The 17,361-nt window shown below is 48.9% G+C and overlaps 1 protein-coding gene across 1 annotated transcript; it reads right to left on the bottom strand.

Annotated features, from left to right (window-relative positions):
- Nucleotides 1-1,563: 1,563 nt before the first annotated feature.
- On the bottom strand, nucleotides 1,564-2,311 carry LOC104512946 (brain-specific angiogenesis inhibitor 1-like; the record flags this gene model as incomplete). Its single annotated transcript, XM_010156139.1, has 1 exon — nucleotides 1,564-2,311. A coding segment is annotated over exon 1 (748 nt), but the record flags the coding sequence as incomplete, so codon positions are not given.
- Between the last annotated feature and the right edge of the window lie 15,050 nt (nucleotides 2,312-17,361).

Raw genomic sequence — 17,361 nt, 5'->3', positions numbered from 1 at the left:
GAAAAAGGTCACGCTGCTTGGGTTGAATGCATAAATCATCCAATCAGCAAATGCAAGGCATGACACATGACTTAACGAAGCTCGCATCACTGCGAGGAGGCAGCCAACACGGTACTCCTCGCAAGCTGTTCACACAGGAGAAAAGGGTACTGCAAAGAAATCCGAAATCTGGAGAGCGAATATTGCCGTGTTGCTCATAGCCGGGGAGGGAGGCACAGCTGAAGAACTAATTTGCAGGATTTATGGCTCGGCTTTGTGCCTTCGCGTATTGATTCACAGATCAGTGAGAAACAAAATCTCCCCCAAAATACACTGACGAAAGCACTAATACCTGGTCATATACTAATCTCTCAGCTAGCACCAGACTGCGGTCTGCAAGAAAATCATGCTGCACAGCTTGGACCTGTGCCTGGTAACCTCCTTCCTACTGCAGACGAATTTTAGCCTCCTTCCCCCCGCCTTGAGAAATTCCCTCCCTGATTAGGGCTGGCTGCAAAAACCAGGCAGGAGCCCCAAAGCCAGATAGATGGATGCCAACTTTCTCCCTGTGGCAGAGGACATTTCAATCCATCACTTGAAGGAGACGAGACCCTGGAGTGGGGGTCAGTTGCAGTTCTGAACCTTACCGAACTGGAGGCTCCCCTTCCCACTGCCCAGGCTCCCATTTAGCATCACACCTCTGCTTTACATAGCCTGTATGGTGGCAGGAGGGATGGGAGCTGAGAATAAACACATCAGAGCAGATCTGACACAGGCACTGAAATAAAGGATTGCTTTTGGACCCCCCGATTCCCTATTGCTTTACATGACACCAGTGGAGACCATGTCAGGTCTCTGGAAGGACCATTTCTCTCCCCACACCAGTGCCCAGATCAGACCTCAGGAACATCTCACCCTTATTCATAGCCCTTTTTTGTCATGCGTCTTCCACTTCTCTAGTCTCTTTCCAGCCCACACTGTACTCAAGATCATCACCAAAACACTCATGAAATATCTGAGGAATGAGCCCCAGGAAAGGTACCAAGTAACCCCACAAAATCAGCATGGTGAGTTTTCTTTCTGTAAGCCTCCAGAAGGAAAATGAGGCTGAGAACAAATGGGCATGCTTTCTATTGTCATTCCCTCGAACTAGACCTGAGAATTAAGTTTTCTCCATTAATTAAAATGGTTGGTAGGGCTGCTGAGTGCAGCCCGCCTCGGGAGGTAGCTTGGATTCTGTCTTTTCTAGGACTTCTGTAATTACATTGGAAAACTGCTCACCCTCATGTAAGACTCTCCCCTCAGCAGCTCTGAGGCTGCAGAAGTAAAACAAGCAGGTCACAAGCCCTGGCAATTAGTGAAACATTTTGGGGTATATTTAGGGGAAGCTGCTTTGCAGTTCCAGTCACAGGCTCATAAAAAGGCACCGAGGGTTACCAGACGCACCTATCAATTAGGAAATAAGGTTTTCATACCAGGTACGTGCAGACCCAGACACAGGAGTGACAGGAACAGTTTTAGACCTGGGAGAGGAGAGCCCAACCATCCCTCCCTCCCAAACAGCCCCAGCAGCCCTCCACTCACCCAGGAACTCTACTCCGCTGCTGTCCTTGGGGCTGCTCATGCAGTTCTCCAAGTAAATTCCATCCTTATAGCAATCTTCCTTCTTCCTTGTGAACCCCAGGATCTCACTGGCCTGATCTAGGACCTCCCCTCCTGAGCAAGAGCATGGGGTCTGCATAATGCCGCATGGGTGGGAGCTGCTGCTGATGGCCAAGCATGCATCCAGCCACTTGCAGAGCATCTGGCAAGCGGCTTTGCTAGGGTTCCTGTTGCCCACCACGAGGTACTCCACTGAGAAGTCCCTCTCCTGAGCTTTTGTGGGTTTCCACCGCACGGGCCAGCTCTCCACTCCCGGTGGTGCGGTCTGCTTCATCTGGAGGAACTGCTTGTTGGATTGGAGGAAGGCATAGCGGGTGGACCCGTCGCAGAGCTTCAACACATCGTCAAAGCTCTCCATGCCCAGGTAGGTGCGGGTGGACTCCAGGAAGGAATCAAACTGGTAGGTGCGGATGTGCTGGTGGTCACATACGCCGGTAGGTTTTAGGATCTTCATGTACAAAGTGTACCTCCGAGGGTCAGGGTTCTGGATAATCCAAGAGCAGAGAGAGGAGTTCAATGGGAAGACGGCAAAGGAGGAGAAATACCCAAAGAATTTTCCCTGGACCAAGGTGGTGCAGGGAGTTTGTGCCAGGTCCAGAGCGACCACGGTCCACACAAAGTAGAGTGGCGATACCAAAAGCAGGTTCAGGGCAGATCCAATGCTCCTCATCCTAGGTCTCTGGTCCTCTGGAACTCAAAGTAAATGTCAAGCAGGCGCCAGATCCTGGACATAACAGGGACCAGCTTAGAGGAAAAGTGAGAGTTTAAGAGGCTCTGGATCCGAAATCAAGCCAATCCTCTCATTTCTGGATTTGAGCTCCCTCCTGTGGCCATAAACAACACCTGGAAAAAAAGGAAGGGCAGAAGGAGGGGAGAGAAAGAGAAAAGATTTTGAATTTGGGGTTTTTTGGTGGTGTTTTGGTTTGGGGTTTTTTTTATTAACCCGTTGTAAGGCTGAGAATCCACAAATTTTCCCCAATCCCAGCACATTCCACTGTGCGTCCCCACATCACCATACCCATGCTAGGTTTGGGGGGTCTCCCCATCCCTGGGATGTCCTAGCCCCCAGGAGAGGCCCAGATGTGACTCACAAGGAGGGACAACATAGCGCTGACCCTGCTTTCCCAGTGCCCTCTGCCCATGCAGTGCCCCTCCCTTTGCAGTGATTTCTAACCGCTGATCTCTGTTTCAGGGAGTTTCTACCCCTTTCCATCCCAACAGAGCCGGGGTGCTGGTTCAACCCAGGGTTCAGGCTGCACCTGGGGAGGGTGGGCTGGAGGTTGGCATGGCAGCTGGGCTCTGCCTCCTCTCTTCCTCCTGCTGGCCCTTGTTTGGTTTTTTGTTTTGGTTTTTTTTCTTCTTCTTTCTGTCTTTCCTTTTCTCTCTCCTCCCCCCTCTCCCACCAAACCAGTGCAGGGAAGGGAGTTGTTGTTCAGTACCCCAACCCTCTTCTAACTCTGAGCCCAGACAGGAGGCCAGGGCTGGAAGGAGCTGTGCGCTCATCACAGGAGGAAAAAAAGGGTGATAGAGGCAGATTTTAGGTCTTCCCACATCAAGCAGCCACCCTGCCTTTTGCTTGTGTGTGCAGGACACCTCAGACCCTGCAATACTGTAGTTGGGCAGAGAGCATCTCCAGAGAGTGAGTCCTCCCTGCCAGCCCCAGGACCTCCTTCAGCCCCCAGACCCCCTTCAGCAGAAGTAACATCCACCCCGCATTGCCCTATAGGACCCATGCCCTGCAACCCTTTGTAGCCCAGATCCCCTTTTCAGCCCAACTGCTGACCCCTGTGCCCCACTCCATGCCTGACTCCTGCACCCTCTGCACTCTTGTAAGTGTCCCTCTTTCCTACCCCACCAAGAAGACCCTCCTGTGCTCCCTTTCCTCCACCTCTCCTCTTTCCAGGGAAGGATAATGAGGGGGAAACACTATCAGTAGCAGGACTCTCTTTGTCTTGTGCCCCCTCCCCATGCAGTGTGCATCCTCATGTTTGGGGAGGGGGACTATTAAGAGATGCAGGGGTTGACAGGCAGAAGGGGCAGACCCTCAGTGTTTGGGGCAGAGCTTCTCCCACTGCTGAGCATACAGCTATGACACCTTTTCCTTCTTGAATTTCCCATCATTTCATTTCCTGCCCCTTTGGCTACACCAGGTAGAGAAAATGAGGAGTTTCCCCTTGTGTGAGGCTTGTCCTGGCCCAGCAGCGCTTACTGCCTTCAAAGCAGGGCTGCTGACCAATTTCAGAAGACCTCTGGGAGGAAGGCTTCCCCCACCAAATCAGACTACTGCCTTGATTTCAGGAGCCTCTGTGGTCCACAGGTTAGTGAAAAGCAAGTGTTCAGGGCCTCTGCATTGAAGCCTGAGCACAAGCAGCCCAACTCCTGAGATGCTAACATTGTCCTGGGCTGCAATCCCAAAATAATTCAGATCGTCTAGGATGTATTTCTCCATGATCAGGGACCACAGTGGCGCTGCCAGGAAGAAATTAGTGTGAAAAGATATGAAGAGGGGCACATGCTGGACGAGAGGAGGGAATACAGGTCTTCTCTACTGCAGTCACTGATCCGCCTTGCAGCGCCGTGGTGTCCACAGCCTCATTCCCAGTCCAGCCATCTCCCACCCTGCTGTCTGGCTCTGCCTTCCCAGATTGCAAACAGGAAACTTTCACAGCAGCCATACAAATTCCCAGCAAATCTACAATACAAGCAGCTAAACCCAATCCCAGGAGAGATTGAAAAATAAGAGGTGAAGCCCATAGACCATCCTGTGCATCTGTGAAAAGATAAGAAGCCAAATGCATCTTCACATTCACCCCTTGGTTTTTCTCCTCACGCTATATGGAAGTTTTGTGCCTGCATCTCCCCTTTTCTGCAAAAGCTTTTTTTTATGGGAAGGAAAGGGTTGGGTAAGTCGAAAATCAAATCTGCTATTTGCAAACTGTGTTTCATCCAAGTTTCAAATTACTGCAGCCTCTGCCAGAAGATTCCTGAGTGTCTGTTAAACCTGACACTAATCAGCATGGAGTCCAAATGCATTTGCACTTAAATTTTTTAGAAGTCAGGTCCCCACTCTTGACAGTGGTTTGCAGCCTGCAAAGCTCCGCAGTGAAAATCTCCCCGTGCCAGACTCCTGCCTGCCTCGGGGACCAGATTTTGGGAACAAAGCCTGTTTAGCTGATGCAAAGCAGGGCTTGCTTGCAATGAAAACCACAGGCATCAACCAAACATCCTATACATTTCCAAAGAGGTCATCCAGATTAGCAGGAGGGGTTGCCTGCAAATGATGGTGAGTGCTTTAAATATCAGCTTTGGTAACAGAAATGTGCTTGTTTAGCTGAGACTCTGAAAGGGACCACTGGTTCTTCTCTCCCTCGTGGTCAGGGAATGCCTGAGCAGCTCGTGCTCTTTGCAAGCGGGCACAGCCTTTGCAAAGCCGAAGTCTATCCGACCTTCACACCAATAAGCCAGCCAGGGATCATCTTAACCTCTGGTCCAGACTGTAAAGAAACCTGCCTTTCCCGGTTGGAAGCAGGAGCCAGCGGTGCCTCCATAGCAACGAGATGATTAGGAGACAGGGCTTGTGCCGAGATCTGGTCCCTAATGGTGACTTCAGTGCGTGGGATTCAACCCAAGCCTCCTGCCCTCTACACACTCAATTTTTCTCGTGCTGGCCACAGACCTGCTACTAAATAAGGATGCAAGGAGCACAAAATGCATCCCCCCTCACTGCCCCTCTCTGGGAAAAGCACCGTAAAAGCCAACAAACTTTAACTAAACAGACCAGTTAATGGGACGCTGTGTTACGGTTGTTAGGTCTCAGAATTGATTTCCCCTGAATGCGGTCGCATCTGGAAGGTTTCACCATAAGGAACATAAACATATTTTTTTCTCCTTCAACTAATCCTTGCTGAAGTGGGAATCTTTACTCAGAGCAGAAGTAGCGAATAGACAAAACCGCCTTCACACCTGCATCCTTGGCTCAACACATGTGGACCTGGCAGAGAGGGAAGATGCAATGGGCAGTTGACCGGCTGCTGAGTGTCAGCAGAGAGATCCATCTTCTACACTGCAGCCTACAGCTGGGAAAGTCATACCAAATTAATGCAAAGACAGATTATTCCAGTGTTGGAGAACACATTCTTATGGCATACAGGCAAATTTGCCCATATTCCCATTTTTGTTGCCACAGCTAGTGTCTAGATAGCTTGGTTATTTCTGTAATTTTGTGTGATGGATGATATCCATGACTGGTCACATCCCTTGGCTCCAACTTGGAGTACATACCCCCCCTCCTGCCCTTTCCTTCCAGTCCTGTGGGTCTGGCAGAAAAGCCTTTCTGGACTAAAACTTGGGGACAGCAGGTGACTGTCCCTTGCCTGCATTTCTCAAGGATGAACCAAAGGGCAAAAATATTGTTTTCTTTGTCTGTGTGCCCCTGGCAGAAGGCAGTTGTTCATTCCAAGCAACTCAAAGAAAGAGGCTGACAAGCTTGGTCCAAATGGCCCTTCTATCTTGGTTACCTTGTGCAGGTGTTAGAGATGAATCAGAGGGTTATGAAGAGATGTGAAATACCAGCATGACTTCTGCACCCTCTCACCACTGCACAGAGCCCTGGTAGTTTTTCCTACCTCCTTGCTGAGTGTGTGCCATCCCACCCTGGCACCCACTGGAGCAGGCCTGGTTCATAAACACAACCCGAGACACATCTTCACAGCTTAAACAAAACCAGGCAGGGGCTGAATCGCATTAAAACTAACACATGGGCTGCCCAAGGGGTTTAGGCATCCAGTGTGCACTGATCCCAGTGAACTTTGAGAGCCTGCAAGCTGTGGTAAGCTGTTTGGTGGTGCACTCTACCTTCCTGTAGTAATGGTAAACCAAGATGATCCAGGTCAGAGGCTGGAGCTTTCCACCACCCTCATATCCCTGCTTGCTTTCTGCACGCATTTACATGCTCTAAGCACACCCCATGCCCATCCTGGGGATGCAGACAGTGTGGCACATGTGTGAGCAGAGAGGGGTCAGAGCTTCCCCTGACTGCCTGAATACCCTTGCGTGACGATTCACCCCGTCCCACCAAGACCTTCCAGATGGACATCTCCAGCTTGCTGTGTCCGACTTGCAGCTGTGCCCCAGCACAGGGATTTCAGCTCTGCACGAGCAGGAGGAGCCCATGGAATGCTGGCAGTGCTGCAACGTGCCCTGCTTTGCAGAGCCTGTGCATTGAACAGTCCTCCCATGTGGGAAGGGCAACCTCCCTGGTTGTGCACCCACCACCTTCCTCGCATGTGCTGGTGACACAGGACTCGGTGCAGCAGCCGGGATCTGGCCAATGGAGGGCACTCTTAGACATACACACAAACACACAAACAATCTACGGAAAAAAGGGGAAAAAAATCAAAACAAGGACTGCAGAAAGGGCATCCTTCCCCACTGCTGACTGCAGGACCTCTCCCAAAACCCGCACCCTGATCTAACCCTACCAGTTCAGCCATACCCCAACTTCCCCTCTCTGCCCACCGGCTCAGATCTGCTATCATCCAAGATTTACCTCCTTCCACTTTTCCTTCTCTTGACCTTGGTACACAGCTGACATCCCAGAAGGGTGAAAACCAGTCTCATCAAGCTAATCCTTCTTTCCTGGGGCTTCCCATTTCCCTGTAGGAAGTCCCCAAATATCAAACAAAATATCCTTTTTGCTGGAGGCAGAAAACCACCTGGCCCTGAAAAGCTCAGTCACTCAGCCACTCTGAGAAAACACGGGAAATGAGTATGCTCTGTCCTTATTCACAAGGAACTGCTAACAGAAAGAAGGAAAAAAAAAAAAGCTGCCACCGTTTGGAAATTTTCTTTTTGCTACCGAGGTGAGGGAGCTAAGCACGGTGGAAATGCCTGCAGAAACACGGTGGCATCTGTGAACGGATTGCACACCGAGGAGTCAACACGGGCTCGGACCTGGCTGTCATTTGGCTGCAGTGGCTCTGCTGGGCTGCAAGGAGAGGAGTTAGCCCTGGATAGCACCTAGAGAGGGATGGAGCTTAGACAGGTACTGGATCAGTGCCTCTTCTGTAAAATCAGTGTTCAAAACCAGGGTTTTCTTTAGTACTATTTTTAATAATCCACTTTTCTTCTGTTTTCTATGAGGATTTACTTGATTCTGGCCCTTTCCAGCAACAGCTTATCTATAGAGATTCGTGCTTATTTTCTGACAAAGCAGAATCTAGTGAAAACTAGAACCTGAAAGAGCAAAAGGATGACTTGGTGGGTGTTGCAGGACTGGGAAATCCTTTAGGTCTCACCTTCACTTCACATCCACTCTCTGGAGAAGCATTTCGGACGTGGACCACATCCTGGAAAGGCTGCTAAACCGGCTTAGCTAGATCTACCATTGGACTAAATGCTGAGAGCTGAGCTCAGACAAAGCCCCTTTGGGAAGCAAAGGAAAGCAGCCAAGGATCAGACAGACAAAAGCCCAGCCCTGCTCCCCTCCTTGCCAAAACCGTATTTATGCATGGACCCCTCACAGCCCCGCATATTTGCTCCACCGCTGTAGAGACTGATGCATTCCCCACTGTCTCTATCCATATCAGCTTCCAGAGTGCATAGAAAGCCTGATTGTCACCTGCCTGCTGTGTTAATAAATATTTATATACAATAGCATCCTTCATCCCAAATTTGTCTCAGCTCCCACCTGGAAAGGCACCTGCTTTAGGAGTGGACTCTAGCAGATGTAACAGCCTAGAGGAACAGCATGAGTAAGGTGGAAATATTTGATCCTCTGATCAAATGGCTTCTGGGGGCAGAATCCCAGTCCCGTTTTGATTTTCAAAAGCTGGAAGAGGGGATCTGGGGAAAGGGAGGGCTGAGAGGTGATACATAGAAATGGATCATATTGGAATGTCCCAAGAGACTTTCAACTACAAGGAGGAAACTCCAAAGCCGCTGAGCCTCAGTGGAATCATCCCATCTCTGATCCCCTTCAGCACTGGCCAGATGGAGTGACACTGTCAGGGTGAGCCAGAGGCCAGATTTTAATCCTGGCTCCAGGATTTGTGCACACTCTCAATTAAGCATCTCTGCCAATTCATGCTTCATGCTTCAGCTTTCCCACCTGAAAAGATGATTGTAAGAAGCATCCTCTGTTTTCTGTAGTCCTCTGTTACCTGAAAAGCTACAGCAAAGTGTGGAAGATGGTGATTCATTTCCAACCCACTAGGATTTAATCCCAAAATGAGATTAACAGCCTTAAAGACAAAGGTCTCTGCTCCAGATCACATTAACTGAAGACCAGCCCATAGCTAAAACTTGCAGGCAGGGTTGTAGGCAGGTCAGACTCAGTTTTTGGCTCTGCATGTTTTCTTCAGTGAGTGGGATCAGGGGACAGCTGAGCAGAAAGACTGGACTCTCAAATCTAGGACCCAGTGAAAATTCTGTAGAGAAAAGCCCAGCAGACAAGGAGGGCCAGATGTGCTCCATCTGGTCCCAGATGTGGCTACCCGAGGGAAGTGGACCCAGGGCTCTGCAGCACCTTCTGTTGGGTCCAACACAGCCTCAGACAGATGTCATGTGTGTACTTGGTGTCTTTTAAACATCACCTTAGCCTGAGCTGCAGCTGTGTTTGTCCTCAGCTTTCCTCTACACGGGTGAAATGTTGATGCCATCGCATAGCGAAGTCAAGGAGCCTATATGGTTCTTGGTATATGGCAGCTAATGGAGGATGTCATGACATTACATCTTTCCCTGCCTCAGTTTCCCATTAACAAAGCAAACTTAAACCCCAGTTAACAGTGGTAAGGTACAGCCTGCTGTGAGTTTAGGCCGGTCATTGCTCCTCACCCATTTCCTCACCCCCAGGGAATACACAACTCTTCTGATCGTGGTAAAATCAGCCTTTCCACCAGGCCAGCATCACCCATACCCTCTGACTGCTCTCATCCATTCCCATCAATGGCACCACCCAAGGAACAATGCACATTGCTAGAAATACCCTGAATTCTGCACCAGCAAATCCTAGAAAACACCCGTTTCCCCTGTTGCTTTATTTCTGCCTGTTAGTGCTCCACAGCAGACCCTTTGGGGTCTTTCCCCTATGCTCCCACCCTGCTCCTGGGTGTGAGGGTTACACAAGAGGGCTTCTGAGGGCAAGGTCATCGTAATGAGTGACGGAAAGCAGGCAGGGGTCAGACCACTTCCATTGCCGCTCATTTGTGCTTGGGACTGGGATGCAATTGATTGGAAATTCAGCTGGAGGTTAAAAGCACTGGTGTTAGCAGGGAAGCTAAGTGGAAGCCCCCGGGGAGAGGGGATGTTTTGCGGGGGGTGGAGGGGGAGCTGTGTGTGCATGCTAAGGTTTAGACTTGCAAAGGCACATGGACAGAGCCAACCCAAAACTGGTCTTTGTGACTCACAGGGCTCTACATGCACAAGACAGTGCTCAGTACACCTCCTGGCACTACTCACTTATGCATCCCACATAACTCGTGTACCAGGGCTCATTTTCTGGCCCCTGAGACCAAGAGCCTTGACAGAAGGCATGTGAGTGTGGCTAAATTGCCTATCCACCAGAGCAAAACAGCCCTACTACAGTTCCTAGTAGAATCATAGAATCACAGAATGGTTTAGGTTGGAAAGGACCTCAAAGATCATCCAGTTCCAACCCCCCTGCCACGGGCAGGGACACCTTCCACTAGACCAGGTTGCTCAAAGCCTTGTCCAGCCTGGCCTTGAACACTTAGTTCAAGGAGAATGCCCGCTCCTGAGCTGTGCCCAGGCACAGTCTTGGGCAGCAATTGTTGTCTGGGGCCAAAACCTTGCCAGGAAGTGTCCTGAGATGTGTAAACAGTGATGGGACATTGTTTCAGGCAATACCCTGGTCATCTGGAGTTACTGGTACAGAGATAGGTACAGAGGATAAAAGAAAAGCTGGTTCCTCAGCCAAGGTACCTTGGTCTGTGCTCCTGCTCAGTCTGTCCAGAACCCCTGGAAATAAGTACTAACTGGGTTTGGTCCTTTGCCTGCCCCATGGCAGTCTGGAGCTGGGCTGTCCAAAGGAAAGGAGAGAAAGTGGATGAACAACCAAGTAGCTGGTTTTGCAACCAGCCCCAGACTAGGATCTGCACTAGCTCAAGTCATAGTGCTTGTCCCAGCACCAGGGTAGTACATTTCTAGTTTGCTGTCCTCCAGCTACTTACGTGGATGGATATGATCAACAAAAGGTGATGACCACAACCAGAAGCCTTTGGTCAGCACCGAATGTATGGAAATTTTAATGTGTGCTCTTCTTCTGGCTACTTCCATGGCTTTGTGCTCTCTCTGAAGGACTGTGCCTCATTTTCCCCATCTGAAAAACAATGCTGACTCTACTCCAGTGGTGGGTATAGATTTCCTAGGCAGCAGCTGGGAAAAGAAGGAAAGACTACGTCAGGGTCCAGTTTTACAGCAACCCTAAAGGTGCACTGTGCTCAGTTTTTGAATGCTGCAGTGTCAGCACAGTTAAAACCAGACTGGGAATGTTTCCCCTTATGACAACAAGAATTCAGCTCATAATTTTAAACATTTAGTACCCAATGCCCAGTGACAATGTCTTTGAATTGCACACAGAAGGACCATAAGATGGTATTGCTCAGATATGCAATATTCCTGTGCCTCTCTGGAGGAGGAAGATCGAGATTCAGACTGGGGCTACAAGAGACATCTGAAATACAGGTCCCTTTAGTAAAACCAGAACTGTGACCATCCCTTGTCTTACTTTCACTCTCCATAGAGTGAGCAGCACAATAGAAGTTGAACTACAGGACTGCACTGGCTATGGGAGCGATTCCAGCTGCTTCTACACAGTCTGAAGTGAAGGGCTTTGAAGTCTTCTGATACCACACTAATGTGGGCAAATAGGAGCTTCTTGGTGGCATGGAGAGGGTAGAAATATCTGAGCTTGAGTGGAGTGTGTGACCTTCCCACCAAGTTGAGCACAGACACTGAAGCTGGCAAGAATCAGGAATATATGCGATCCCTCTTAAAGCCCCAAGTTTCAGTGGGTTTGGATGCAGCCATGACCTTGAAGAAGCAGAAGTCTGCAACCTGAACTTACAAAACAAAAGAATGATAAATATGTGCATTGCTACACCACCTTCTCTCCAAGGTCCCCGAGGGACATGGGGAGCAGCAGTGAATTAAGCCTCATGACGCAGAAAGCCATCCTTACTGACCCCAAAGGCTGAACACAAACAAAAGGAAGTACTTTTTCACACAACCCATAATTCAATTGGGGACCTCATTGCCACAGGATGCTGTAGAGGCTAAAGGTATAAAAGAGTGCCAAAATGGATTAGAGAATTTGTAGAGGACAAGTCCATCAGTTGCTATTAAACACGATGGTTTGGATGCAACTGCCAGTCTCAGAAGTGTATACTCTCTGACTTCTCTTCAGTCTTACATTGTGTATCTGGAAGGACTTGGATGCCCATGGGTCAAGACAATCCCCAATATCAGTACAGACTGACAGGTGAATGGATTGAGAGCAGCCCTGCACAGAAGGACTTTGGGATACTGGTGGACAAAAAGCTGGACATGAGCCGGCAGTGTGCACTGGCAGCCCAGGAAGCCAACTGGATTCTGGGCTATATCAGGAGAAGTGTGGCCAGCAGGTTGAGGGAGGGGATTCTGCCCCTCTACTCTGCTCTCATCACACCCCACTTGGAGTACTGTGTCCAGGTCTGGGGCCTCCAGCAGAGGAAAGATGGAATTGTTGGAGTGGGTCAGATGAGGGACTGGAAAACAGTCAGGGAGCTGGAACATCTCTCCTGTGAAGGAAGGCTGAGAGAGTTGGGCTTGTTCAGCCTGGAGAAGGCTCTGGAAAGACCTGATTGCAGTCTTTCAATATCTAAAGGGGGCTTGTAAGAAAGACAAGAGATGGGCTTTTTACCAAGGCCTGTAGTAACAGGACAAGTGGTAATGGTTTTAAACTAAATGAGGGTAAGTTTAGACTGTGTATGAGGAAGAAATTTTTTATGACAAGAATGGTGAGACACTGGACCAGTTTGCCAAGAAGACAGTGTGGATGCCCCATCCCTGAAGATGTTCAAGGTCAGGTTGGATGGGGCTTTGAGCAACCTGGCCCAGTGAGACATGTTCTTGCCCTTGGCAGGAGTGAGGTGGAATAGATTTAAGGTCTTTAAGGTCCCTTCCAACCCAAAACATTCTATGTTTCTATGATCGTTAAAGATCTCTTCCAAACCAAACCACTTTATGATTCTGTGACCTTTTCTCCTTCCCAAGATAACCATTCTTGTGTTTACTATAGACAGGTGCAGGGATATTAGTAACTACCCCTAAGCCACAAGCCATATGTCCGTACTGCTAAAAAAAACATGGCCAGAGCCTGAAGCTAAAAGGAGTGTCACAAGTCACATCCGTGTTATTAAACTCCCCTACCAAAATGGGTTGGCCTGATCCATGTCTTCCTGTTCAGCCTGCTGCATCCCACATGGTGCTGTTGCACTGTTTGCAAAAGCAGTCATTGGGATGATCATCTGCCCCAACCTAAACCTTTCTGGAGTGTCTTGCCCACACCCATGCAGTGCCATGCCTGAACTAACCATGCTGGACAGCAAAGACTGCCTGTCTGATCTCCTCCCTGGAGACCTCCCCTTTTCCTTGTCAATGCCTCAGGATAGATACTGTCTTGTAGGCTCTCCTATAGTAATTCCTAAAATGCTTGAATATAGAGGGATGCTGGCAGAGGGATGCAATCATAGCACAGGCACTAACGAGCCAGATTATTCCTTGCATCTCCTCTATCAGCCTCATGACAAGCAGTTCAGGATTTGCATAAATGAGACAGATGTAAGCTTTTCCCCTTTTCAGTCTCCTCTCCCCAAGCACTTGAGCAATGTGAGAGAGGGAAGATGGCTTACTGGTGAGAGGCAAGCATGGGGGTTACTAGGAAGCAAAGGACTCCTCCCTTCTCACTTTCTTGTGCTTTGTTTAATCACAGGAGGTGATGGAGCATGTTGTGGGGTGATTTGTGCAGCATTGAGAATGTGCTGGTTTGGGGCTGGGGTTAGTTAGCTGTCTGTGTGCAGCCTTGATGAAGATGAAGGATTGAAGGAGGATGGTTTATATTTATTCTGAGAAGGGCTCGGATGATGCTTCATCACAGGGATGACAGAAGAGTCTGTGATTTTCACATGCTTCTTCATTTATATGGGTTTTCACTTCTGGCTCAGAGGACAGGCAGACAGGACTGGAGTGAGGAGCTGGAGGGGAGCTACAGGTCTGCAGACCACAGACAGGGCTTAGATTTACATTTTTACTCAAGACCTAGGAGGGGACCTCAGCTACAATGTCATGTACAGGCAATTCTTCTGCTTCCCATTTCCTCCAGAGAAAGATTTTTAAACTTGCTTCCAGCCCAGTAGTTTAGAGAAACCTCACAGTCAGGTAGCAGCATGCACAGCCCCAGTTGTTCCTGAGCATCCCTGCAATGACAAACCCACGTGTGAAGCCCAGGAACCAGACTCAGCAAGCCGGAAAATGCAGGAGAGAGGAGCAACCCTTCTAGGAAGGTGCCAGGAGTTGAGTATTTGGGCCTTTTTTGCCCAGAGGCTAGGTTGACCCAGCACAGTGGGGCACAGTGGATGTCCTCGGTCTTCTAGGACAATACCTGGGGGCCTGTGGCATCTCCACATCTCTTACAAGCTAAAATCCAGCACAGGTTGGTTGCAAAAGAAAGCCCCCACCTCCTGCGAGACACAATGAGCAGATGGTCCTCCTTTTGTTCCTAAAGAACAGAAATTCACATGCCAACTAAATGCTAATTTGCCCTTTTGCTGTCTGTCTCCACAGGCTATGTCTATACTACTGAAGAAACAGAGCAGGGGCAGTTCTTTGGCTCCCGGGCCAAGCGTGGCACAGCTTGCAGCCACACACCTCAGCTCTCCTCCCCTGTGAAATGGGCTGGCCTCATCCCATGGACCTGTGGGAGAGAGTCCCTTGGCTCAGCCATCTACCAGACTGTGTCCTGGCACTCTCTTGGGCCAAAATTGCACCAGGGAGCACGCAAGTAATTAAACAGTCTGGATGATCATGGGACCACATTCATGCCTGCATTTAATCCCTCATTTATTCACGGGGTTAGACATAGCCTCAGAGGGAGTGAGTGGATGTGTACAGCAAGGGGTTCATCCTCTTGGGTTTCATTGGAAGGACTGAGGGGTGGTAGAGACCTCTTGGAGAGCAAATCCATCTTTGCTAGTTCAGGTGGACTTTTACGTTGGAGCCATGTCAATGGGGGGAGCTTGTCTCTGTTTTACCCACAGCAGTTGGGAACATTGGCTTTGAGAGAAGACTCTGAATGCTGCCAGCCCCGCCATGGCTGATTAGAGCACTCCCCTCATCACTCAGCATGCCTGACCCAAACAACCAGATGAGGAAAAGCATTAATCCAGCTCCTTCTTTTTGTCAGGGCACCCCATTGCCATCTCAAAGGGCTGGTAAACAAGGATAGGATAGATTGATCCTGGTTAGGAGAGCAGAAGCATAATGTTTGCTGCCGATGCTTTTCATGAGAACTGGATTGTTTTTTTCTCTCTCCCTCCTTCCCTTCTTCTCCTTTGCCTTTGCAAAGTGCGACAGCGTGGGGATGAATCGCCTGATTGTGTGCTCCTCTTTCCCCCACCACGCCGCACCAACAGCAGGGTTGGGGGATGGAAAAGGAGCCCAGCTGCTTCTTGTGGGCTGTTCTCTCTCCACCCACCAGGCACTTTAAATCAGACACAAATTAACACCAACTCCTGGCATCCTTTATTAATCGGATTGGCTCAGTGTTAGTTTGCTTTGCTTCTGTCATCTATTTTAATATTTAACTTTTTTCCCCAAGCCCACCTTCCTGAAGAGCATACCTAACAATAACAGCAGTGCGCTGGAGAGCGGGGATGTCTCTGGAGCTATTGCAGGTAGGGATCGCCTCTCTTTTTTCAAGCTTTGAAACAAGGCACTGTGCCCCAGTAGGGGACAGCAATCCCTTGAATGTCTCACATTTCAGCAATCTTTTCCATCCATACTGCTCTCTAAGCATCGTTCAAGGCGAAAACCCATGCACACAGTCACGAACATGATGAAATGCAGCTACCTTTAGGGTACAGTGCATCTGTCATTTATTATCTGATAAGAAAGTTATGTAAGATCTCTTCTCCTAGCATAGGAAACTGAGGTGGCTAAAATTTGACTGCCTCCTCTGGGACATAGTTGAGGTAAAAACCTGACTCCTATGCAGCCACTGTCTCCAGAGGCTCCGCAGTGACTTAAACACCCACACAGATTTTCGTACATCCGGGGGAAAGTTGGTACCAACAGGATCACTGACCCTCGTCATGGTGAGGCACAATGACCAGAGCGTAAAGAAGAGCCATCACTGATGCACACACAGAGCTTCATATTGCAACCTTGGAGACCTAAAAAACAAAGTACTAAGAAAGGGCTACCATAGTTGGACATTCATGAGCAAAGATGAGGAGGATTGTAACCACTCACTGACCTCTTTTGCTGCTCCCAGCTTTGAGAGACAGGAACGTTGGAGCATATGTCATAGAATCATAGAATCTTTTAGGTTGGAAAAAACCTTTAAGATCATCAAGTCCAACTGGTCCTTCAAGCCTGCTCTCCACTGTCTTCTCTTCTTTGCAAATCCTCTGGTCTTTGTGTGCCATGGTCAGTCTTATCAATAATATAGATGATGGAGGCAAGACATAAGGAGCAACTTAGGGGTTTCCTTCTGGAAAGACCATGCTTCGCTAGGGAATCGGCTGGCTCCTCTCTGCTATCTGTATGGCCATGTTTGCCAAGCCACTCCATCCAGCATGCACCGTTTGGCAACTGTCAAACCTTTTGTGGATTTCCGTCTCTGCAATATTCGTTTCTTAGCAACTCTGTTTGCTTTTAGCAAAAACAAAATGTCTCTGCCTGTGGCATGCTATTTTGAGCAGAAACGGTGCTGTTTCAGGTCCACGCTGCTCAGAGGGACCCTGGTGAAAATGGTCCTGTCCGCCTACTCACTCCTAACAGCACTGGGTGAAATTCTTATTTGTTTCCTTGCTGTTTCACCTGCCGCAGGGAAAGCATAACAATCCTGGGCAAGGATTGTGGCAAACAGCTAATACTGCTACATTGCTCTTCTACGGTCCTTGCCATTCTGGGGATCTTGAAGCATATTGTATAACCCAGGTAATAAAGGTACAAGTCAGCAGCAAATTTTACAACTGAACAAAGTTTCAGCAAGAAAAGAGTTGTGTGAACCCTGTGCACTTTATTGGAAATGTCTCTGGTCTTGCAGACTTTCATTGAGTCCAGCTCTGCAAGAAGCTTTCCCAGCACATCCAGCTTAAGAGACAGACGACTGAAATTGGAGGCCCAACCACAGACCCTGGCAACCTTGTAAAAAAGTTCAGCAATAGCAATTTCTACCATTGATCAAAAATGAATGGCAGGAACGTGAGGGTCACTGTGTCATTGCAGGATCCGTAGTTTTCCTGTTTTTTCTTGTCAGTGATAGTAGTGTTGGTTTTATTCCCACCAAAATGATAAAAAGCCAGTGTCTGCCGAGAAGAAACTGGAATGACTGGTCAATTCTACTCACAACTTTGCTGTAATGAATTTCTTGAGTTACCTATAAGGATAAGGCCAAACAAACTCATGTTAACAGCATCAGTAGCCCTTGAGATTATAATT

The sequence above is a fragment of the Eurypyga helias genome, unplaced genomic scaffold, assembly GCF_000690775.1.
Source record: "Eurypyga helias isolate BGI_N326 unplaced genomic scaffold, ASM69077v1 scaffold9127, whole genome shotgun sequence".
Lineage (NCBI taxonomy): Eukaryota > Metazoa > Chordata > Aves > Eurypygiformes > Eurypygidae > Eurypyga > Eurypyga helias.
The sequence above is the reverse complement of the archived record's forward strand: the minus strand, read 5'-3'. Positions and strand labels throughout refer to the sequence as shown.